This window comes from Echinops telfairi, unplaced genomic scaffold (genome assembly GCF_000313985.2).
Source record: "Echinops telfairi isolate 266 unplaced genomic scaffold, ASM31398v2 ScPeMD7_7462;HRSCAF=8500, whole genome shotgun sequence".
Lineage (NCBI taxonomy): Eukaryota > Metazoa > Chordata > Mammalia > Afrosoricida > Tenrecidae > Echinops > Echinops telfairi.
In genome coordinates, this window is record NW_022111362.1 from 2,764,955 (window position 1) to 2,790,475 (window position 25,521).

Genomic DNA, 25,521 nt, shown 5'->3' on the forward strand with positions numbered 1-25,521 from the left:
AGGGAGGGAGGGGGAAAATGAGGAGCTGATACCAAGGGCTCAAGTAGAAAGTAAATGTTTTGAGAATGATGAGGGCAACAAATGTACAAATGTGCTTGCCACAATGGATGTATGTATGTAATGTATGCACATATGTAAATATATTGTGATAAGAGTTGTACAAGCCCCCATTAAAATGATTTTAAATATATATATATGTAGATTATGCTCTTAGTAGCAAGTCCAGGCTTTAAAAAAAAAGAAAGCATGTAACATCCTCACAGTTGCTGAGGCTGCGGGCCCCTGTTCTTACACCTAAGGAACTCTTCCACGGAGCCCTACCCGCCCCCTCCTGGTGGCACCCGTCCCCTCACCTGTGCGACAGAGTGGGTTTCATGGGGCTCATGGAGTTGAGGGGGGGCTGCATAGGGAGTTTCCCCGGGGGGTCACTCTGGCGGCTCTTCTGATGTCGGAGGAGCAGCAGCCGGCCGAGCTCTTCACACCAGGAGGACAGCAGGGCTGTAAGCAAGGAAAGCATGGTCAACAGGCAGCCGGCCGTCACACACACCCAGGACACTGTGCGCTTCCCACATTGAGTTGGCTTGGTGCTGGGTCTGCCCCCAGCTTCGTGTGCAGACACCAAGGGCATCACTAAACTTTCCCAGCAGGCCTCAGTGGGGCACTAACACAGCCCTGCGGGGTACTAGCATTTTCTATTGCTGTAAGAAAAAATCAGGAGGTTCATCTTCAGCAGCTGGTACTATAAGGAGGATAGAGGCCGCAGGCAGGGAAGAGCCAAGTCAATTAATTGGATGCAGAGACTCACACTGAGGTGAGACGTGAAAAGCCGGGGTAGGCAATGCCAGCCACCCCAGGTGTCCCTGGGAAGCCCACCCAACCCACCTTGTTTGAACCGAGACAATCAGCAGTATGTGGCTTCTTCCTGGGTCTGGGGGCATGGCTCCAAAATCACAAAATGTAAACAAGACCTAGAGCCTTCTGGGAACCTGTGGATGATCCCATGCATGTCCCTAGGCTCTCCCTGGGTACACCCCACCCAGAAAATACCCATTGGGCCTAGGACCCACCATGTCTCCGTTCAGTCCAGCCCACAGTCACTGTTAGGGTGCTCACTACTGGGAGGACGTAGGCTAGGATTTCCAGGGCAGGGGACAGTGGGGGCAGGTGGCTTGGCTAAGGTCAGCCAGGGCATCAAATACATGTGAGAACCCTCCAAATCCCAGGGCGGTTACCACCAAGACAAAAGAGCCTGGGGTTACCTGAGACATGACTTGGGCGGGGGAGGGGGGGGGCACGCACAGTGCCCCCTTCCTTTCATTCACTGCTGCCCCAGTGTGGTCAAAAGCACGTGACTCTGGAGTTCAGCGTCCAGTCCTAGTCGTTCAGTAGGACAGAGTGAGGCTGACAGGCTGGGCTGAGCTTCTGTGGCCCTAGAAGCTTACAGACCCCTCTTCAGGTCTCAGTGTGCCTGTACATCACATGGGGGCCGAGTTCCTCTGGCTGCCTGCCTCCCAAACCTGTGGTGAGGAGCAAATAGGAAAGCGACAGAGGCTGTGTGGATGCCAGAGGGGTGACCACATCCAGCCAATGCCCCATTCCTGCCCTGAGGACTTCAGCTACACTGATTAGATTGTTCTAGAAGGCTGTTCTAGAAGAACTGATCTAGGCAGCCGGTGGCATTTTGAATCAGCACACCCTGCCATTTGGCTGGATGCGAAGACCTCACCCTCAGTGTGAGGCTCCCCCATCTGGACACAGGACAGAGGCTTCTGCATCCTTTTCCCATGCCTGCCTCACCCCTTGCAAGGGCATCCCAGGCCAGCTGTTATATGCCCTGTTACAGAGGGGCAGAGATCCAGGCCCTGTGGCACCAGAGGCTGGAGCAAAAGTGTGAGAGGACAGTCAGTCTCCCAAGCCTCTGGGCCCCTCTGAGTTTGTGCTTGGTGGCCTGCGGGAAGACCCTAGGACTCCTTACCCTGGCAAACTGCCCGGCCCCACAGCACAGGCTCCTATCAGCCTCTGCCTCTGTCCACCCACTGGTCCCAGCATTCTGGGGAGAACAGAGCAGCGGCCAGAGCTCTCTCTCTGGCCTCTCGTTGATGGGAGAGGGGTAGCCACATTTCTGGGAGCCTGTTGGAGACCAGGCAGTGGTTTGTGCAGGGGTGAGAGGGGTGGCAAGGAGTCGCCACCGAGTTGCTGGGTACAGGTGTCCAGCCTGTGCAGTGTGAAAAGGTACCCAACCAAGGCGGTGAGTTGGAGCTGGGATGCAGCCCGAGCCCTACCCCCAAGAGGGCAGCTGTTGCCTTCCCCGGGCTGGGATACCAGTGGTGAATTATGAAAGTAGGCTGCAGGTTCATAGTTCCTCCTGTATCCTACATGACCTGTCTTGCCCCCTCTGTGGGGTGCATTCCATCACCACCCATGATGGGGAGGGCTGGTAGAAAGAGGAGATGGCTCCACTCTGGCCAGCATCTGCCCCTAATGTGGGTGCCTGACACTCATTTGCCACAGCTGGAGGAGAGGCAGCCTATCAATGGAGAATACATTCTTCATTTTCCTCCCAAGCCCCTAGTTACTGCTGCTTGTGCAAGGGGGCACAGAGCACTGAAAGATTCATTTGCACAGGGATGTGGAGTCAGAGCAGGTGCTGATGGGTTGGCTGTGCTTGGATGTGACACAAAGGACCACAGGAGGGTTACTGCCTGTCTTCCCTGACCCTTACGACTGGCCAATCTGCCTGTGGGGGTGGGGCTGAACGGGACAGGGTCCACAGGGATCCGAGCTCTCTTCCAGGGCTGTAAGGGAGGCCTGCTGTATATCGGGCTGTGTGGGGGTCTGCATGCTGAGAGCACGTAAATGTGTGTGTGTGCATGATGAAGCCACCACAGAAGAGCATGCTGAGAGGCAGCCGTACAACCACGAGAAAGAGAAAGCAGTGTCGCGGGTGGAGGGCAGTTCAAAGAGGCCGCTCCCTTCTGTGAGGCTGCTTAGCACAGGAGCCCACTGGCAGCGCCCGGCACACGGGTTCTTAGAACGGCATCAAATAATACAGGCTCTTGTGAGGCAAACCCAGTTAATTGACAGCATGTGGAAATCTGCCGCCAAAACGGAGTCTGGCCCCATCTGCCAGCCAGGCCAGGACAAGTTGGGTCAGGGGTGGCTTGGGGGAGGGCGGTGCGGAGAAGGGGGGCATCTCAGCTTGTACCTGGGTTTGTGTCATGTGCCCGTTTGGTTGAGGCACTTCACTTCGTGGTGTCGTGGGTAGGGCACAAAAGGGGGCCATGGGCAGATTCTGGGATTCCCGGCACCAGCATACAAAGCCCCAGGAGGGGAGAGGTAGAAATCCTGGCATGGCCTGTAAAGTGCACTGGCCAAGGACAGCAACAGCCCACCCTGTCTGCAGCCACCACCTGCTGCTTCATCTACACAGCTGGTCCTCCCTCCAGGGGCAGGCGAGGGCCCTCATTTTCAGATGAGAAGAGCCGCTGTGACCCTGACCCTTCCACCCGCATAAAGCACACACAGCAGCTCCCTGGGCCTCACGGTGGCTTGGCCAGTGCTGGCTACTCTCTGCCCTTCAAAGTGGTGAAAGGAAAGCTCCCGGTTAATGAGTCATGGGCATCCAGCCCACATGGCGTCCCGCCTTCAAGGTCTCAGTGAGGCACCCACTGCCCTCCAAGGATGGTGTGGAGGCGCTCCAATCCCACCCACCGTCCTTCCTGTGGAGCTCACGCCACACAGCTGTGCAAGGCCAGCTCGGCTCTCGACCATACACTGTAACCCTCCACTCAGGTTTCGGAACGCGCCCCAGGTTTCTCGACGTAAAACACAGAGGAGCAGGCACAGCCCGATCCATTCAAAACCAACCTCTTCATCTCCTAACCAGCGTCATTCATTCGGTTCATCCTCAACCTAGGTACCCAGATGCCAGTCCGCCAGTCATGTAAGAGCTTTCCACCAAATAGCTGCCCAGCACCTACTGTGTGCTGGGTCCAGTCCTCAGTGGGCCAGGTCAGCGTCCTATTCAAGCCCTTCACCTTCTGGAAAAGTCCCGAACACTTCAACTTGCGAAGTCTGGCATTTTGATGGTTGACGATTCTCATCTCTCCTGACCCCACAGTTAAGAGCTAGGGGCCCTGGGATACCCATGGTTAATACAAAAGGTTCCCGACAGTCTGCCTTCAAAAGGAATTCCCCACATTTACCGACATCCCCGGAGGAAATGACAATCTCTCTGGGCCTTGGCTTCTCTCTGTGTGAAATAGATGGTATAAGTACTTGCACTTGAAGTCCTGGGAAGTGTGAGTGAGGAACCCTGCTGCAGTCAGTGCCAAGTCCAAGTTGGCGCACTGTATGACCTCCTGGGAACAGACTGACACCTGCAATCTCACCTAATCGTGGGAGGTGACCTAACTCCCGAGCCTCTGTTACCCATGATGCTCTCCCTTCAGGCCTACAGCTTCATGAGCCAGTCTCACAACACACCCATACTTCATCCCTCTTTGCTTTTGTCTAGATATTGATTCCTTGCATCTCTCTTTGGAGAACTCCTACTGGTTCAAGACGTTTCCTCAAAGCAGCAGACTCCCTGGTCTCTGAGTGCCCATGAACACGGGGCAGGCAGGGCTGTGTGAAAGAGTAGGAGGCACCCTGGCCAGAGGCCCACGGCAGAGTGTGAGTCCTGTCTTGTCACTTTTTAGCTGCCAGAGTCCACACAAGCTGCCTCACTTCTTGGAGTCTGATGGCCATGAGGTGCAGATGGACATCAGTCACTGTCCGCCAATTGTGGGTGCGCCCCAGGAGAAGGGTCCGGGGAGCCTGGAGCCCACACTACCCCCAGAGCAGAAGCCTGATCCTGTATCTGCCACGGCACCTGCAGCACCGGCGAGGGGGTGAACGCCCCTGAAACTCATCTCAAAGACTTAATGCCACCTGTCACAACCACCTGTGTGACATCTTGAGCATGTGAGCTAGTCTACCCGAGCCTCAGTTTCCTCATCTCTAAAGTGGGGAAGATGGTAACAATGCTGTCCATCTCTAGGGCAATAAAGATGAGCTCAATTGCTACCATGATGAAGCCAAGGCACGGTGCTAGGTCTGCGAGCTTGGCAGCTGAAATGGCCATTAGTCGCACTGACCCTGAGTGCTGCAGGGGTGACAGCAGGATGGTCACGGGGCATGGCCAAGGGCACAGCTTTCCTCTGGCCCTCAGTTCTCAGGGCAGGGGGAACACATACCCTTGGTGGCCACGAAGCTCTCCGAGGATGTTGTTGGGTGCACGATGTCTGAGATCCCTGCTCCCCAACAGGTGACCAGGCCCATTTGCCCACAAGCTTTCAGAGGCTTCATCCTTCTGCCTCCCTGCAGCCTTTCTTTCTAAGCCTCGATGTATACTGCTCTGCCTGAGACAAGGAGTCAACTATGATCAAGTGTCTGCGACCTTGAAAGGAGGTCCTTGAACTCCCTCCCCATGGGACAGCCACTTCGGTGTGGGCAGGGCAACACAGACATCTGGGGTTGGGGGAGGATCCAGATTCATTAGGACACAGAACATCTGGGAGTCTCAGTTCCACCCAGGACCCTGCCTTTAGCACATCAGCAGCCTATATACCCAGGTGGCCTTATCCACAGAGGAACTGTGGCAGTGATGGAGGAGTGTGGCAGTGATGGAGGAGGGGTGCTAGCTGTGGGAAAACATGCACGCCAGCCTCTCAGAGCACCTAATATTACACTTGCCCTTCCAGCTTCTCCATACCCACAGTGGCCTTCAACTTCAACAACCAATTTCACTCACCAGCAGCCACCCACTGCCAGGCCCTGAGCTAAGTCTGGGGGCACAGAAATGGTCTTTGTGCTGGTCCTGAGCAGGGGCTCTTGGTCTTGGGGGCAAGAAGGCAAACGCAGAGCCTACCCAGTTTGGTGTTCAGATGATGGAGGTCATCCACTGTGCTGGGCACTAGGCCATACATATTATGAGCACAATTTCATCTAGTCCTGCGCACCCAGCTGATGAGACAAACCTGGCCATCACACCCATTTTACAAATAGAGCACCCCGGAAAAGGAAGAACAAACGACTAGCCTAGGGTCACACATCTGGTGGATGAGGGAGCCTGAATGTAAATCTCGGTAACTGCGCTGAAAAGCATATACCATATCGACACCATTCTTCGACCTGCCCAGTGGCTGTACAGCGCTGGGGCTGCTGGTCCAGCTTCTACTGTCCAATGAAGCAAAATCTCCACATTCACACCTCCCTCCAGTTTCATGTGCTGAAAACAGGAGTGTGCCAATGTCCCTTACTGACCCATAGCACTACGGAGGACAATACTGGAGACATAGTGTAGAAATTGTGCGAAACTGGAGTGAAACACTAAGGGTGTGCAACAGAGCAGCAAGGGGAGCAGAGCAAGGAAGACCCCACGGAATACCAGAAACAGACTTTGGGGCCTGGGTGTGGCGGCCCATCACACTGGACCAGAAAACACTCCTAAAGGTGAACAAACAAACTATTTACAGGCCTTTCTTTTTTTTTCTATAGTTGGTTTGTTGTTGTTTTGTTTCGCTCTGTCTTGTTTTTGTGCTTACTACTGTCTTTGTATGTCTATCTAGACAATCCAGAGGAGAAAACAATGGGACTGACAATTCCTGGAGTGACAAGGCAGAAGGGGAGGTGGGGGAAAGGAAAGGGGGTTGTGAACAAACTCAGGGACAAGGGAACAACAAGTGATCTAAAATAGATGGTGAGGAGGGTGTATGATGCCTGGTGAGGCTTGATCAAGAGCAATGTAGCTGAGAGGAATTACTGAAATCCGATGAAGGCCGAACATGATAGTAGGACAAGAGGAAAGTAAAAGGAAATAGAGGAAAGAACTAGGAGGCAAAGGACAGAGGTCTATAGAGGTCTAAATACGGGCATTACACATGTAAATATATTTATATATTACTATATATGTATATATATTTATATGTTAAGTAGTAAGGTAGCAGACGGACATTTGGGCCTCTACTCAAGTACTCCCTCAATGCAAGAACACTTTGTTCTAATAGCCCAGTATTCTGGGATGCTCACCTTCCTGACATGATTGCTAGACACAAAGCAGGTGCATAGCAAATCTGGTGAAGAAAGTTGATGGAGCCCGGCTATCAAAAGATATACAATCTAGGGTCTTAAAGGCTTGAAGGTAAATAAGCGGCCATCCAGCTCAGAAGCAACAAAGAAAGAAGCAACCACATGAAAGAAGCACACCAGCTTGTGTGGTCACGAGGTGCTGAAGGGATCAGTTATCAGGCATCAAAGAACAAATATCATTGTGTGCTCACCTCCCCGATACGATCGCTGAAGACAAATTTGTGCATAAACAAACGTGGTGAAGAAAGCTGATGGTGCCCAGCTATCAAAAGATATAGCATCTGGGGTCTTAAAGGCTTGAAGGTAAACAAGCGGCCATCTAGCTCAGAAACAACAAAGCCCACATGGAAGTAGCACGCCAGTCTGTGTGGTTCAGTTATCAGGCATCAAAGAACAAAAAATCTTATCATTGTGAATGAAGGGGAGTGCAGAATGGTCACCCAAAGCCCAACTGTAGGCACTAGACATCCCTTACGGAAGGGTTTCAGGGAGGAGACGAGCCAGTCAGGGTGCGCTGTAGCAACGATAAATATACAACTTTCCTCTAGTTCCTAAATGCTTACTCCCCACCCCTCCCACTATCATGATCCCAATTCTACCTTACAAATCTGGCTAGACCAGAGGATGCACACTGGTACAGATAGGAACTGGAAACACAGGGAATCCAGGATGGATGTTCCCTTCAGGATCAGTGGTGAGAGTGGCGATACTGGGAGGATGGAGGGAGGGTGGGGTAGAAAGGGGGAACCGAGGATCCACATATAACCTCCTCCTTGAGGGGACGGACAACAGAAAAGTGGGTGAAGGGAGATATCAGACAGTGTAAGACATGGCAAAATATTAATAATTTATCAATTATCAAGGTTTCATGACTGAGGGGGGAGTGGGGAAGGAGGGGGAAAATGAGGAGCTGATGCCAAGGGCTTAAGTGGAGAGCAAATGTTTTGAGAACGATGAGGGCAACGAATGTGCAAATGTGCTTTACACAATTGATGTATGTATGGATTGTGATAAGAGTTGTGCAAGCCCCCAGTAAAATGATTACATAAATAAATAATTTTAAAAACCTTAAAAAAAAAAAGAAATGGAGACCAGAGGCCAGATTGAAGAACCAGGAGGGGTGTAGGATGGAGGTCTAAAGGAGCACTACATTCCCGGTGTTTGCTCCCCAAGGTGTTTCTGGCTCCTCCACTTGCTGCCCAACCATAGTGTCCTTGAGGAAAAAGGAAGCCAGTTTAACAGCCACCCCAAAGTGGTGGTGAGTTCCCAAGGGGAGAGCCCCTGATCATTTTAGTCTTGTTGGCCCCAGAGGTGTGCTTCTGGGGGCGGTGACTGTCTGTTATTTACCTCTGCCCCAAAGCACACATCCAGGTGGAGATGACCACGTGAATGAGTGCTGGCCAATGATCTCCATGGCCACAGTGCCCTCTAAGAGGAGATGGTAGAAGCAAGGGCTACACGCCTGATGCTGCCAGGTCAGACGAGGCCTTAGATCAGGTGAGAATAGTGTGGCCAGACCCTTCGGACAATAAAGAAAGGGAGGGAACAGATGACACCCTGGGGGTTGGGGGAGTCGGGGAGAAGCAGAGTGGTGCCTAGGAATGAGAACATCAATGGAACTAGATATGCTCACCGTGCACATGCGCGCCACCCAGGAGACTAGATGTGCGCTCAATAAGGGAGACCAGCAAAGCTGCCATTGTGACCAGACATGGAGTGAACAGGTTTTAGGCACGGAAAGGCTAGAGAGGCTGGCTCCTGGGGACCAGGGCAGGACAGGAGGGGGAGTCTAAGGAGGGGTGGGGGTGATGAAAGGCAGTCTGGAGAGGAGGGCATGAAGCTCTGGATGTGAGGTTGACCATGCAGGAAAGACATCAAATGCGGCAGCAGGGGAGGCTTGGAGCATATTGAAACAAAGGTGTGTTAATATCAAAGAGCATCTTATTTCTTAGTAACTGAAAGGCTGCTGGAGCTCAGAAAAGCTCTCTGAGCAGGAGAGAAAAGCATGCGCCCACACAGCATTATGCACACTTGGGGGACAGCGCCAGAGGTGTGGGGTCCTGGCAGGATATGGGAAAAGGGGAGCTATAAGCCAATACAGCCAGGGACTTCCGTGACCTGGGAGACCCTAGGGATGGAGTGCCCAGGAAGAGGCTGTCTAGGCAGGGGAGGCATCTTGAAGCAAGGGTTCTCACCCACACACCCAGCTGGGGCCAGAGGAAGAGCTGGTTGAACAAGGCAGGAAAAACAACCTGGGCAGAAAGTGTATTTCACAAGTTGACATTTATAAAATGTTTCTGAGCCATCAGCTTCTGAAACCCATCCAAGACCCTCTGAAGGGACAGTGTTAAGAGAGACGGCACTGGGTCCACACCCTTGAGGCTCTTGTCCTGGGAGTCAGGGCACGTCCTGTCACTCGCCCCCCCCACCAGGCTCCTCCCCTTGACTACCCCCACCTGGAGATGGTCACCTCTGGGACTGGCTCTGATGTCATGAGAGGGTACTGGGGACCTCAGAACCCTTGTGCAGCAAGATCTCCACCCTCCTTGGGGTCTGTGCCTCCACCACCGTCTGCAGTCTGCCTCCCTTGATCTTGCACTTTGCCAAACACCTGACTGCAGTCCTCTTCGCCCTCCCATGAACTATGTACATGAGTTCCCTACCCTGTACCGCAGCTGCCAAGCCCGCTCCTGCCAACCACACTCAGCACTGAGGGCAGTCAAGGGGGCTTCCCACCAACGTATTTCTTGCTCATTTGCTCCCCATTTCAAACGTGTCCCCAGAGGCCACTTGGGGCCTGGAGGGGGATAGATGGCACACAGTGAGGGAAAGAGAGGATGCATGAGAGGAGGAGGTGAATCCGCAGGGCACCCCAGTTAGCACTCGGGAATTTGAGCCACTTCTGCAGTCCCAGTGACCAGCATATAGCACTAGGCAGGCACCCAGGTGCCACGTGCCCATAACCCCACACACTGAGGATGGGAAAGACAGACAGATTGACAAAAACTGGCAGCCTGACTCAGACCCTTGTGACCCTGGTATTCTTAAACCCATCAAGTAACCATGCCTGTGAGCTGGCATGGCCTCCGGGGTGACTGCTATGCATGGAGCAGGTATCAGGCATATGCCCCCAATAAAGTGATTAAATTAAATAAAAAACAACAACCACCCAGTTCATAGCATATAGAAAGTGCTACACTAAGAATGAATGCAGTAACAGTCTTTGTTACTGTTGTTGAACGCAAGTCCCCTTAGGATTGGGGGGCCATGAGGATTCCAGCCTTCTCACCTGCTTGCTGTTCAAATAAAATCCATGCTGTTTCACCCCCTCCGTGACCATCACAAAATGCTTATTTTCCCTGTGCCCAGCCATGCACCAGCTCCTTCACACCGAGGCTCATCGGGGCTGGCAGTGCAGCTCTCTGCCACCCACTGCCTCCCCTGTTAGTCGGCATTGGCCAGACCAGAGACTTCAGCAGCTCAGTCTGACTGGGGCTCTCAAGATGCAAGAGCGCTGAGCTGGGCTTGGTGTGGTTAACAGGAGTCTTTCCGCTGGCTTCAGTAAGGGAACCTGAGGTGGGGGGGGGTCAAAAATCAATGGGGGCAAGTCCTACATGCCCCTGTTTCCTCACAGCGAGAGTGGGGTGGTCTGCTCAGTGAGGCTGAGAAACAGAATCATTCTTGGCATATGTGCTGCAGCTCCTGGGTCAGGCTTTCTGCCCCACTGTAGACCCACCATGCCCCGGGGGGCCCAGAGTGGAAAGGGAGTCCTGCCTTATGCCCTCAAGTTATCTCCTCCCAGGATGACACAGCACAGACGGGAAGCACATGACCATCCAGGGTTCCAAGGCAGAATTTGAGCCAAGGTCAGCGATCCCTTGGGGACCAGGTGTCCAGATGAGAATGCAGTCAGTTAGCCAGTTCCGAGCATGCATCTGTAACTGGGGTTATCACCTGAGACGGCTGCTCTCTGCATGCTTGGATACGCCCTGAGGCTTCCTACCCTCTGGCACCCTGGACTTCCTATCCATCTCATGGGTCCCAGCAAGGAGGTCAGCCAAGAGGATCTGTCTTTCAGGAAGTGAGAAATCAAGGCCTAAGAGGGACATCAAGAACCTCAACCTCAGTCTCTCATGTGTGGAGGGATGGGGTCAAGGGCAAGACTGCTGCAGGCCCAAGCTGGACTCTCTCTGTCCCACAGGCCCATGACATCACCCCCCTGAGAGCAGGCATAGTCTCCCCGTGAGAGGGCTCTTCCTCGCCTCATGGCCATCTCCTTGATCCTACAATCAGACCTTTGCCTGGGCCGCTACCAATTTCTGGTGCAACCACAGGCAACTTCCTTTGCTGCTCTCGGCAGGCTGTAAAAGAGGAGGTAGGTACTGGGCCCCTAACTCTGAGGCCCTGTGACTGGCCCGGGTGTTGTAATGGAGCTGAGTCACGTTCCTCAGGGCTAAGACCAGCTATCTGGCAGGAACCCCTTGAACTCTGTGACATGCCTCTTGGGGCATGGTACCTTCTCTATCCCTCAGGACCTGTGTGGATGAAGTGCTGGTCCCATTGGCAATTTGGATTCCAGATGGACAGACCTCCTAAGGCCTCCCCTTGCCAACTCCAAACTAAACTCGCTGCCAATGAGTTGATTACAACGAATGCTGATCCCATATAGGGTTTCCTAGGCTGTAAACCTTTATGTGTGGAGCAGACAGGCTCGTTTTTCTTCTGAAGAGTGGCTGGTGAGCTTGAACTGGGAACCTTGCAGTTAGCAGCCCAGTGCCTGCCTGACAATGTCACCAGGGCTCCTTTTCCCTTGTACAGCTAATTCTTTGTCAAGGCCAGAGCCCATAGAGCGGGGTGGAGTTACTGCGCTGATAGTTAGACAGTGTGCAGGGCTGATGGGGAAAGGAGGTAACAACGGGGAGGTCCACTACAGGAAGGGCTCTGCCTCTTCAGGTGTGGGGGCCACTGCAGGCTGAGACTTCTCTATGATCACAGGACAAGCCAATCGAGGGGATGGCAGGTTGGGCTCCATCTGGAGCCCTGTCCGCTGGCCGTGGATTCAAGCTTTCCCGGGGGAGAAAGCTCCCCAACAAAAGAGCAGCATCACTGTTCTACCACCATCAGCAGCATAGCCTCACATCATCTCCCAACACTGTGTGGGGCCGAGAAACTCAAAATACGCAGGCGTCACTGGGTCACCCTGCACTCTGCCTGGCCGTTCTCATCCCTCACACATGTGCAGGGAGGACCAAGCATGTAGGTGGCTGTCTAGGATCAGCATGGAGTCTCCTGGATCACCCGCCACTCCTTACCTGCTTCTCTGTGCTTTAGCAGGCCTGCTAGCTCAGCTCCTCAGTTGACCTGGTCTGGGGGAAGGCCCTTGGGTCTGTCCCTCCTCCCCTAGTGCAGCTCAGTACACACACTCCTTCTCCCCAAGGGCTGGGCTGGCAGGAGAGGAGTCTCTTAAGGCGTGTGAACTCACTCCAGGCGTGGGAACTGAACTCCAGGGAAACAGGGCTATTTCCCAAACTCGTTTGGCTGCCTTCGGCCAACCCTAACCCAGGAGAGGATGGAGGCTGGGCTGACTGGGTAGGATGCATAGGCCAGAGAGGACTTGCCCAGCAGGCTGAGCTTCACTATAGGCTTTCTGAAAATCCCAGCCTGGAACGTTCGCTCCACCATCCACTGGGTGACGGCCACTGACCTCCTGCTCAATTGCAGAGAAACCCGGAACAAGCTCACGGGGACCCTTCACTGGAAAGGGGATGCCCTTTTCTTCTAGGACAGCAGTTCTCAAGCTGTGGGTCACGGCCCCTTTGGGGGCTGAATGGCCCTTTCACAGGGGTCACCCGATTCATAAAAGTGACAAAACTACAGTTATGAAGTAGCAACGAAAATACTTTTATGGTTGGGGGGGCACCACCGCATGAAGAACTGTATGAAAGGGTCGCGGTGTTAGGAAGGTTGAGAAGCACTGCTCTAGGATGTGCTCGGTAAGTACTTCTGTAGAGTGGCACCTCTATGCCAGTCGCCAGGGCAGGGACTGCTGCCCATGGTCATGGGTCCCTCCACAGCACCCTGGATGTGGTGAGCTAGTCACAGCCCCCACATTAAACATAAGGAATTGGGTGTAGCGATGTTAGGTAGCAGAATAGGGACAGAGGAGGTTGTCCTTCCCCACACCTGAAGGCCCCCATAGAGGAGCTTGGAAGAGAATCAGGCGAGCATTACACACCCAGAAATTCAAGCCCCCAAGCCAGGTGGGCGGTACACCTGGGTGGTCCAAACCAGGTGCAGGTGGGCTTCATTCAGCCAAAGGGGTCAACAATATCTTCCACCACACCTCCCCAGCAAGAGATTTAAGTTACCATGGCCGCAGGGAAGCAGTCGCTTTTCTTTTTCCTCCACTTCTGCGCTCGGGCTGGGCTGGCCTCAGTTCACCACGCGTGGGTGAGCAGTCCCACCAGGCTGCCTGTGTTCAGTTGTGAGCCCCAGCGCAGTTTGACACACTTCCCTGAAATAACGTGTACTCTTTTGAGACGGTAAAACCTGAAACTTCTCCTGTCTTTTATCAAAACCCACTTTCATCACAAACCAGGCTTTGTCGTGAATTATTTCTCATGCAAAGCCAAGAACCAAGGTGTTGCCCACCCAAGAAACCTAACAGAGATACAAAGGAATCTGCCTAAAGCCACCCGAGCTTATAGCAGGGTCAGGAGCCAGGCAGCACTTTCTGTCTACCATGGTGATCAACCGCAGAGCCCCCTGAGGGTCAGAGCTCTTCTCTGACCCGCGGGAGGTCCCTGTAATTCGGAATCAACTAGGTGGCTAGTGGTTTTTCAACAGTAAAGCAAGTATGTGGAGGGCAGAGGTGGCCTGAGGAAGGGTGGGTAGTTCTGGTCCTCACTCTCAGGCCACCAGCAATGGGCCAGGGTCCCCATTGCTCAAGCAGACCTGCCCCACGCTGAGCCGAGGCCAGAAAGATTAGTTTGAGACCGGCTTCTGTGCGCCTGCCCGCTTGGCGGGACATGGATTTCAATACTGCAGACCCCTCGATGGCCTGGAATGGCAGGGGGTGGGGCATGAGAGGCAACCATCACCCCCACTGCAGCCTGGGCAGCACCAGAGGACCAGGGTGCCCTCCCTAAGTGTGGGCGCTCTCTCATGAGGGACTACACTCCAAGTGCATTGCAGCTGAGCTGGCTAAGAGGTTGCAAAGTTGCCACACAGGCTCTGACCTGTCATGCCAGGGACCCCAGGCCAGTCCTACTCTGCAAACTACTGCCTATGGGCTGCCTTCTCACTGGGAGCCACGGGGTGAGGCGGGGTTACAGGAATCAATGTCTTCCGGGGGAATTGACTTGTCTGAGGTTTCCCGGCTGGGTACACACAGTTTGATGGTGGCCCCCATTCCTAGCACACAGATGAAGACGAGTGGCTGGAACGAGGCCCCTTTCTGAGGTCAGTCCCTCTCTCGAGTCTAAACACCATGGTGTCTGCCCTTGGGGGCGCCGAGGCCTGGCTGTTCATTCCCATCAGTTGTTCTGGCCCTGTGTGGGATCCCAGGCCTTCGGCTTTTCCCATGGGAGCCAGGAACCAGTGACATACTCCATGATCCCTCAAACAACACTTTCTTCTACTCAGCCTGGACCCAGGAAGTCAGAGAAGGGGCTGTGGTCCTGGGTCCCAGCCCTGAGATTAAGCTTCAGCAAGCGGTACCATTGTTTAAATGAAGGGACCACTTGGACAGCCTCCCAGACCTCGGGAGGGAGTGCACCACAGTGACTCGAGGCAGGAGAGAGAGCTGGGGCTTTACTACGTGATCCAGGGCCATGGGTACTAAGAGTTTGGATTCAGGCTGTCCTGTGAGAAAGAGGAAGGGCCTGCTGGCCAGGCCCCCCTCTTTTGCCACCACCCACTCCACCGCAGTATCCCACCCCCCCCTCCTCCAGAGGCCCGTTTATCTTCCACGAATCTCAAGTTCCTGGTGCAAGAAATGCGATGGTGGATGTATCCTCCTGACTTTGGCACAAGGAGTTGCGATCCACAGCAAAGTTTCCCAAAGTGGGCAATAGGGCCACTCTGGGGGTGGGGTGGGAGCCCCACAAAAGCAGATACCTACACTTTAACCTGGATTATGGGCTATAGATAAGGGTTGTTAATTGTCATCAGATGCAGAGTAACGACTTTTTTATTTTTTCCTGAAAACAGGGTGGAAATAGGCCAAATAAGTTGGGAAACCTACTCTCTCTTTTCCCCATGCACAGGGATCCCACTCCAGCTGTCATCACCCAGGAGGATCGCATGTGGCTGTTTTCAGAGCAGGCATGCCCAGTATGCCACCTCTACTCGGGGATCTGGCACTTCCCTGTCCACCCAGACCTGTGGGCACTTAGGGGCAGAGCCAGGTGCTCCTTCCCAACTGCACCCTGTAAGAGATAATGACCCTGCAATGGGGCCTCTGGAGACCCGGTGTGTTGCAGAGGCGAACTGCTGCACAGGGCTTTCTCGGCTGATATCTTCAGGGAAGCAGATGACCAGGCCTTGCTGAAGGCTGCATTGGTAAGCTTGAACTGCCAACTTTTGGGGGTAGTCGTTAAATCTCCTGCAATACTCAGGGACTGAGGTGCACGTCCTAGGGTTTCACCTTTACCCACACATCCTACAAGAGCTGTGGCTGCTTGCATGCTTCCCATTCCTAAGTCTTGAATTCCTAATCAGCTGTGACTTTCCTTTTCTGAAAACCCCTGAGTAAGGAAGTCTGAAAGAGCCCTAGAATCCCACCCTCTAAGCCGGGCTGTACTACTAGCAAGGGGCCAGGCACGGTGGAGTTCCTCAGCTGGTTCCTACACAGGGGACGCCTGGCTGGCTGGAACACCTGATTGGCCGCCACTTGTCCTTTGGGTCTTCTTTCCCCAGGACAGGGCCTCGGTGCATTTCAGAAAATATATTCCTTCTGCAGCCAGCTCTTACTTGCCTTATCGTTGATCGTAGGAAGACACCATTTGGAGCAGACCTGACCTGAGACTGAATATCCGAACAGGTGGGAGAAACAGGACAGAGGATTTTCTTCAAATATCTTTGAATACGCAGCTGCCTTGCCGCAATGAAGAATCATTTGAAGAGTTGGATTTACATCCAGTGCTCTTCCCAGCTGCACCTGTTACTGAAGAGTATACGACACCTGGTGGATATCGGGGGGGATCGACTTCTACTAGGATGGGTGGTCCCAGGGTGGAGCCACCTCGCCTGACCAGGGGTGCTCAATGGCTCCCGGCAGGCAGAACCACTCGGAGACTTGGAAAAACAGAGTGCTAGCGCCACCCTTTCCTCGACTCCGTGGGTCTGGTGAGGGCCTTGAGAATTTGCATTTCTAACAAGTTCCCAGGGGATGCTGTTGCTGCTGGTAGGTGACCACTGCACTGCACCAAGGGGCCAGCTTAGCACTGGATGGGTCGCAGGTGCTCTGCACCTTGGCTGTGCTTAGTGGGAAGGGATTGAGCCACCAGAATGCACACAGGTCCCCAAGACCAGAAGTATATTCTTAGCACAGAGGCTGGCTGACCTGCCCTACCTATCCATTCACAGCCCTGGAGGTGTGGCCCTAGGGAAGGAGTCTGAGTACAGGAGCCCAGTCTGTCTATGTGGTCTAAACTGGGTCCTAGCTGCAACAGTGGACCCCAAAAGTGATCACAAAGATGGCACAGGACCAGGCAACATTGCCTTCTGTCGTCTGCTAGGTCACCAAGAGTCAGAGCCGACTTGACAGCCACTGTCCACACATGAACTGTGCAGTCTTACACAAGGCCCTGGCAGGTATGCATACCTACTTCATCACCTGCAGGTACCCCTTGCTTACAGATGCTCCGAAGGCACAACAATGTGGAGAACATGATCTGGACAATCAGAGCACTCATGAGTGCTGTCTGGTTGCAAGCCCACATGGTGACCACAGCTGGCCATATTTAAAGCCACAATGCTGCTCTGTGCTAGCAGTAGCCTGTGTGCTGGCCACGTGTCCCTGCTTCTTGACTCAGAATGGTTGTGCAGGCAGAGCCAGATCATGCAGGGTGCTCAGTGCCACTGTCCTGCCCTTGCTACAGCTGTCTGGTCAGAAATAGGCGGTGCAGGGGGCTGGCCCCAGGAGGCAGGAGCCAGCCGACAAGCTGTCCAAGGCCAGCTATACCCCAGGCCTGGTTCCCTGCTCCTTTTCCTGAGCAGCTGAGGGCAGGAGCCCATCATTTGCTGAGGCCTCTGCAGTGTTTAATCACCACACAGCTCCCCTGCCAGCGCCTGCTCTCTCCCTGCAGGAAACAGCTCTCTGCCTTCTGCCTGGAAGGAGGCCATAAAAAGCCAACATGCGGAGAGAAGGAAATGCTGGGGTGGAGACTAAAGGTCGAGTGGCCATATGACCTAAGCTGGGCTGCTAGCAGTTGAGCAAGCTGGACCCTGGGTGTGGGGACTGGTCTACTCCAAACCTGCAGTTTTCCTATAATTTCTAATGATCCTGACTCCTTGTGTCAATCCATATCCTCCTTTGTTTACATTTAAATGCTCTTTACATGAAGAGCTAATCTGTGCATGGCACAAAAGGGTTAAGCATGAAGTTACTGGCTTAAGGTTTGCTGTTTGAATCTACCCAGAAGCACCCTGAAAGACCTAGCATTCCTTTCAAAGGTCACAGCCACGAGAACTCCGGTGCAGCTCTACTCTGTCGCACAGGAGGTCAACACCGTGAGTCCAAATGGACTTAATAGCAATGACCTTAATACAGGGCAGGAGCCCTGGTGGCATAGTGGTAACGTGTTGGGCTGCTCACCCCAAGGTCATTAGTTCAAAACCATCTAGGGCTCCTTGGGAGAAAGACAGGGCTTTCTACTCCTGTACAGTCTCGGAAATCTACAGGGGCAGTTCTACCCCGTCCTACAGGGTCACTATGAGTCGGCATTGACTTGATGGCAGTGAATGAGCGAGTGTTAATATGTGTGGGTAACTGAAACTATATGGAAGCAGAAAAAGGTAGATATGTTGAACAGTACCACTTCCCCCAGGCCCACCTTCCTTCTCTGCTATTCTTACCAGGGCAAGCATCGTTCGTGACACAGTTTTGCTCTGAGAGCGAGTCTGTCATTGACACCTGTGAGAACCCTTGCACAGTTGCTCCTTGCTCTGGATATTTATGTGGATCACTCCCTCGACCCTTTGCCTTATAGTGTTGGCGGTGTGGGCTTCGTGACATTCCCAGCTTCCACTGACTCTACATTCCCTTAATGTTCCTTCCCTGCTTAATCACGCTCCATGGCCCCTATTGCCATAAAAGGCAATAAAGTACAGCATGAGGGGGCAGTGGTGGTTCCGTGGCAGAATGCTTGTCTTCCATATAGGAGACCCAGGTTCGATTCTCAGCCAGGGCACCTCGCGTGCAGCCACCACCTGTCTGTTAGTGAAGGCTTATGTGATGCTATACTGGATAAGCTTTGATGGAACTTCCAAATGAAGGCACACTAGGAAGAAAGGCCTGGTAACATACTTCTGAGGATCTGCCAGTGGAAGCCCTACGTATCACAATGGTCCAATGTGTAGTGACTCGTGGGGATGGCACAGGACCACGCTGTACACGGAGCTGCCTCAAACCAGGGAGAGACCCAACAGCAGCTAACACTAACAACGAGAGCAGGACACTTATTTACTGCCCAGTGCTGCAACACCCACATTCCACCACCAGTGCAGACTGCAGGAATCTCCTTCCATGTGCTGCATTCAGTCCTTTCCTGAGGGCCTCCAGCAATGCTCATGCCGCAGCCCACCAACACCGACGGGAGGCAGGGAATGCAAGCCCCCAAGGACATACCCCACTCTTGGACACAAGGGTGGCATGTTCTGAAGCTCCTTTTAAAAAGCATGCTTCAGCTGAACGAGATGATCACTCCTGAAGAGCAGGACTCGCGGCCTTTTGGTCCTGTTGATTTTTCCTGCCTTTTTTGACTCTCTGCCCTTTTGACCTCTCATCTCTCCCAAAGACCAGCCTGGTGCAAGCAAGACACCCAAGCAGGTGCTCAGAATGACCAGACGAGTTCGCCCCCTACCTCCCATCACCGACTTCCCCCAAACGAGGCCATGCAATACAGTCTAGAATGATATATATGGGAGTACATCTTCATGACTTTAGGGTTGGGGGAATTCCCCAAAAGGACACATCAACACTCATAAGGAAAAGGAAAAAAGATTGGTACATGTTTCTATACTCAAATGAGGAACGTCTAGGTCAAAATGTCTCTTTAGGAGGATGGAAAGACTATCATGGTGGTGAGAGGAGGAGCTGCCTGACTCATGCTAGACATGAGACCCAGGCTCCAGGAGCTGTGGGGAACGGGACTCTTCTCTCTCCTCAGTTTTTGCTGCTGCCCACCCCCATCCCCCATGAAAACCCAGACCCCCTTCCTTGCCCCATGCAGCGATAACCAAGCAAAGAAAAATGAAAGAGGCTGGGAGCCTGGTAGGGGCCTTGGAAAGCTTGGCTCAATGGGGCAACAGCATCTAACATAGCTGGCATCATCCATCACTCGGGACCTGTCATTTAGATTTCAGGCATTTGATGAAACTAATGCGGGTGGCTGGGGCGAGGCATGGCTGGGCGCTTCCTACCCTCACCTACAAATTAGACCATCACATACAATCCGATTACCTCAACCGCCACATTTATCTCAGAAGCGGGGCCATCCATCACTCCTCAGCAGCTAACGCACATTAGTCAGGAGTGCAGGGAAGCTCTCCCCAAAGTTTCAAGAGGCGGTGTTCCGGCCCTCACTCAGCCAATGTGTAGCGGCTACTTGCTGTGCTGCGACCCGCATGGTTGGCAGTTTGAAACCACCAGCAGCTCTGAGGGATCAAGGCTGTGCTTTCCACTCTGGTGAACAGTTAGTCTCGAAAACCCACAGGGGGTCACTATGAGTCAGCATTGACGCGATGGCAGCGAGTTTGGTTTTTTGAAGTGCCCACCTTGGGCAGGCTGTGGACCGGGCACTGAGGTACAGAGAAAGCGTAGCTCTAACCCACGGGAGCCCACAGGGGACCGGTGAAAAGAACCCGGGCAATCACCAACTATGTGTGGATACCAAACCAGGCAAACTGGAAGCGATGGGCCACGCTTTCTTTCATCCCAGCTCTGACTCAGCCTAGTGTAACCCTGCATGTGCCTGTCCACCAACCCAGACCTCAATGGCACACCTGTAAGAAATGGGTGGGATGACAGTATGGACCAGTGCTGTCCAATGGAGCTTCCTGCAGGGATGGACATGCTTTAGACCCATGCTGATGACGAGGAAGGGGAAATGGAACCGCCCCCCACCCTGCCCGGGGAGCTAAGGCTCCTTGGTGGGCTGTGCTGTGAAGCTGAACAGGCCGTCTGCAAACGAATCGCACAGTGCACAGCGTCACGAGATGCATGCTCAACGAAGGCTGCCCTTCCTGCTTGAAGGCAGGCAGGACGCCGAGACCTAGGATGACAGCAGCGATCATCTGCTAGCAGTCACCTTAGGGGGCTCATAGTTCAATACGGCGGGTCAATGTCCCACTGTAGAGAAGAAGAAACTACAGCTTGAGGTAAAATCATCATAACCTGTAAAGCGGTAGTCACAGAAAGCATGCCCGGGTCTCTGTGGCTTTGAAGAACATTTCTTCTCACACATAGGACACCTGGGACCATGAATGAGAAACCAACAGAAAGAACAAAAGCTACAGGGGCTGGGGGTCAGGAGGGCAGGCCTGCAGGGCAGGTTGGGAGCAGTGCACCCTCTACACCCGTCGGACCACCTCCAAGATATCCAGTGGGCATGGCCACGCCCACGGCTACACCTGCCAGTTTCTCCCCGGCCCCGGCTCTTATCAGTGTCCATGCAGAGGAGGTGGATGCTGAGCATAAGGTATGGGACCTCTCCACTAGACCTGACTCCATCTCTCTGGCCAAGGCCAAGGCAGCCCAAGTTTCCTCGCAGCAGAGGGCAGAGGGCTGGAGCCAACACAATCAATAGCTCTGTATTTACCAACCCCAAACACCACCCCGACCTGAAACCTTTGCATAGAAACCAGTGCACCAGACGAGGAGCCTCCGTGACACCAAGGCCAGCACGGGCACGTGGGGGACATCAGCATCATGCTGCCGATCGGGTGCCGGTTAGCATCAGCTCAGAAACCACTTTCATCACCAGGACCCTTTGGATGCAAGGTAAGTCAGCCTGCTCTGGTCCCTAGCTCTCTCCACTTGAGACTTACAGTCCCGACCCTGCCCTTAAAGGGCAGTACAGATGCTGCGAGGAGCTCAGGCGTGGAACTAAAAGTGCCACCAGCTGGAACTTGCTAGTTGACCCCAACTGTGGCCAGGCTGAGTCCAGCTTGGGGGGTGGCCCTTTCTTTATCAGAAATGAGAACAAGCATGTGCAATCCCTCCTGTGAGGGTTGAATGGGATGCACAGAGTACTTATAAACCAGATTTGGACAAATTCAGTAAGAATTTTAAGTGTGCCCATGGGCAGGCTTTCCTGGAGACCTCGGAACAGCCTGACCTGAGCAAGACATGTCCCTGGGAGGCCAGGACCCTCCAGAAAGGGTCAGCCACCAGGGAGTGCTGCCAGCAGAGGGCTTTTCCCAGGACAGGTGATGCCTAGTTTGGGAGCCACCCTGGAACACGCATGTAGCAGTAGCAGCCAAGTGGACTCCCGGGAAGGAGGCTGCCAGGTCACCCAGCTGGGCACTGTGGACCTGAGTGTTTGAGGAGGATACGGGGGACTCTGTGCAGCCGAAGGGGGAAGTTCTCTGCCTGAGATGGAAGGCAGGAAATTCCTGTCAGAGCCCATGACTGGGCTGTAAGGTGGGAAGAGGAGTGGGCTCCAGAGGTGGAAGAGCCAGGGTTGAGAAGGCAAGGAGGAGCAGGGAATGGCTGAGAAAGTCTCCCTAAAACACCACACCTCAGATTCACTCTTCTGTACCACCCCAGTTGGATGGTGCATACATCTCAGTATAAATGAGTTTACAATAAACTGGGCCAGGAGGGCCAAGCGGCAGTTAACTGAAAGGAAGGGAATAAGAAGGGGAAGGTAGTGGGCAGTATTTCCATACCGGTGGTCTCACCAAAGGCAAGGAAGGCACTCTGAGAAAGCTCCAATGAGGACCCCCTGCCATCAGGACCACCAGCACTCTCCACACCCTCCCCAAAACACTGCAATGCCAGCCTCCTTTTGTTGTCACTTAAACAAATTTGGGGGTAATTCTGCAGGCAATTGTCTTCCGATTTACAATGCGGCTCTGTGATTGCATGGAGGCTGATGGTTCAGGCAGTAATTGTATGGTAATCACTTCTGTTTATGATCGATGTGGAAATCACTATTGTTTTCCAGCGGGCTTGTTAAAAAAAAATTACAGGCATAGGGAGGGAGGGCTTATTCCGGAGATTTGGAGACCAAAAAAATGAAATGAAGCAGAGGCAGAGCACCTCAGAACTGAGCCAGGGCCACGCAGGAGGCAGAGACCCAGAGATAGTGGCACACAGGGCAGTCCAAACCCCACGCCTCGTACACGTGCAGGAGATAGAGATACTAGGGGAGCCGACCTAACACCCACCTGCCAACACATCACTAGACTTGTTCTTGCCTATCCCTACAGGAGAGAGACAGGTGGCATGTGGCTGCCAGCACTACCTCCTGCCTCCTAGGGCTGGAGCCCCCTACTTCCTCATCTAGGCTCTGCCGTTTTCTCCTTGCCTCTGCCTGAGGCCGCTACCAGCCCGATGCCTGGAGATGGCAGCAGATGGTACCTGGGGGTGGGGGGTCAGGTGGCAGAAGCAGGGCAGCACTGGGAGCTGAGCTGCAGTTTCAGAAACGGAAGGGGGCTGCCCACCTGGCAGGCAGAAACCTGACTCTCCCAGAGGCCACTGGATTCCGTCTGGCTGGGTGGGGGACATTGCTTCCTGGGGCAACCTCGGCTACTCCATGGCACCAGAGATGGTGTCAGCACAGGCTGGAGGCTAATGGCTCCCTCGGGAGGGAGAAGCAGGTACAACCTGCTGTGTGTAACCTACACAAACCACTAGGCTGCAGACTGAGCTCTATTACAGGCACCTGTTTCCCAGTTGCCCACCTTCCGCAGTAAGTGCAGCTGGGTCCACTGGCAGCCTGTTGACCAACGCCACTAGGTGTGAGGGCTCCACAGCTAGTAGCTTGGGCCCTCCATATTCAGAGAGACCGCCCTCACACACATTGGCTCTTCCTCTTAGCATCCTGGGACAATAGGCAGTCTCACTGAATTGGAAAGGATATGTGTCGTTGGTACCCTCTAGGCATGCATCCCTCCCCACGTCACCCCTACGCAGGGCTCATGCCTGGAACTTGGCCTGGCCCTCAAATATGATTCCCCAAGCCGTTCTGGGGATGTGAACTGGGATGCCCTGGCTACCAATTAGGAGCTCGGCAGGGCATGCCAGGCAGACTCTGGAAATTCTTAGTAGTGGAACAATCACTCCTAATTGGACTTTCAAGATCCAGCTTCAGAAGACAGACTACTTCTTCCCCAGGGACTTCGTTTCTGAAGTAGATACAAACAAGCGATAGTTATTCAACATTAAAAAACAAAGTTGGCTAAAAACGAGAGTTTCAGCTGTAACTAAGTTTTCTAAATGGAGCGTGGAAACACAGGGGTGAGTGTATGCCTATGGGGATGTGCCCGCATGGGGACAAAGGATGCCAGCAGCGGATTATCTTTGGGGTTCGGAGTCCCACCTTTGGATCCCGTCCTCAGGTCCACTCGAGAATCCAGTTTTCTGATTTGAGGACCCAGTCAGTGCCTTCTGGTGGGCACAGAAGGCTGGATTCCCAGTCCAACTCTAGCCCCGCTGCCCAGTGCCTTACCTGCCTAATGCAGGTAATATGGCAGTTCCTCCTCCCCCAGAGCTGAGAGGACACCACATGAGTGCGGGTTCTCTCTCAGCATGGAGCTGACTTCACTGGGATGCCTGGTGTCTGCTTCTTGCTCCATCTCAGAATCACAAAATGTTCAGTCAGTAACCCCTGACCTCTGTTTATTTCATATCCTGGAGTGTGAGTCCAACCTCTGGGTCAGGGGTCTTAAGGTGAGACCACATGGACCAGGGAGTTCTTCCTGCCACCCCAGCCCCAGAGGAAGCGCAGCCAAAAGGCGGGGGGCAAGCCGTGAAGAGGGCAGAGCCTGTGTATGAGGGAGCCAGGCAGCTGGGGAAGTGCTGGCAGACAGTGCCTTGAAGACAGGGCTGTGAGGTCGGTCAGGGCAATGGACAGACAAATGGCTGAGTCAGCCAAAGGACCAGGATCACAGGCACTCCGGGACTAGCTCTGGAGGCCTGCCTGGTTGGACTCCGAGGGCAGTGGAGTGCTGCAGGCGCCATGTAGGCAGACTGGCTGGGGGACTGAGGAACGCACTCCACTCTGAAACATGCCTTGTGCTCATACGACCTGTATTTGCTCACACACTCGGTGGCTTGCTCAGCAAACAGCCTTCCCTGAGATGGTCCCAACATCGAAGCCTGACTAAACCACAAGGTTGGAGGTTTGATCCCACTTGAAGGTACCCCAGAAGAAAGGCCTGGTCACCTGCATCTGAAAACCAGCCACTGACTGAGCATGATAGTGCGACAAGAGGAAAGTAAAAGGAAATAGAGCAAAGAACTAAGAGGCAAAGGGCATTTATAGAGGCCTACTTACAGGCATGTATATATGTAAATATATTTATATATGATGATGGGGAAATAGATCTATATGCATATACTTATAGGTTTAGTATTAAGGTCGCAGATGGACATTGGGCCTCCACTCAAGTACTCCCTCAATTCAAGAACACTTTGTTCTACTGAACTGGCATTCCAGGATGCTCACCTTCCCAACATGATCGCTGAAGGCAAAGCGGGTGCATATGGAAATGAAGAAAGCTGAGGGTGCCCGGCTATCAAAAGATATAGCGTCTGGGGTCTTAAAGGCTAGAAGCAACAAAGCCCACATGGAAGAAGCACACCAGCGTGTGTAATCACGAGGTGTCGAAGATATCAGGCATCATCAGAACAAAAAAATCCCATCATTGAGAATGAGGAGCAGTGCAGAGTGGGGACCCAAGGCCCATCTGTAGGCACCTGGACATCCCCTTACAGAAGGGTCGCGGGGAGGAGATGAGCCAGTCAGGGTGCAGTGTAGCAATGATAAAACATACAACTTTCCTCTAGTTCTTTAATGCTTCCTCTCCCCCCACCCACCTATCATGATCCCAATTCTACCTTACAAATCCAGCTAGACCAGAGGATGTACACTGGTACAGATAGGAACTGGAAACACAGGGAATCTAGGACGGATGAGCCCTATAGGACCAGTGGTGAGA

The 25,521-nt window shown here is 53.4% G+C and overlaps 1 protein-coding gene across 5 annotated transcripts in view; it reads right to left on the minus strand.

The window, feature by feature from the left end:
* ZMIZ1 (zinc finger MIZ-type containing 1) overlaps positions 1-25,521 on the minus strand; it is a 256,585-nt gene that overhangs the window by 38,939 nt on the left and 192,125 nt on the right. For all 5 annotated transcript variants that reach the window (XM_045283537.1, XM_004715301.2, XM_045283536.1 and 2 more), the window contains one exon: positions 354-498. In XM_045283537.1, the coding sequence (XP_045139472.1) occupies positions 354-498 (145 nt within the window). The remainder of the gene's footprint in view (positions 1-353; positions 499-25,521) is intronic.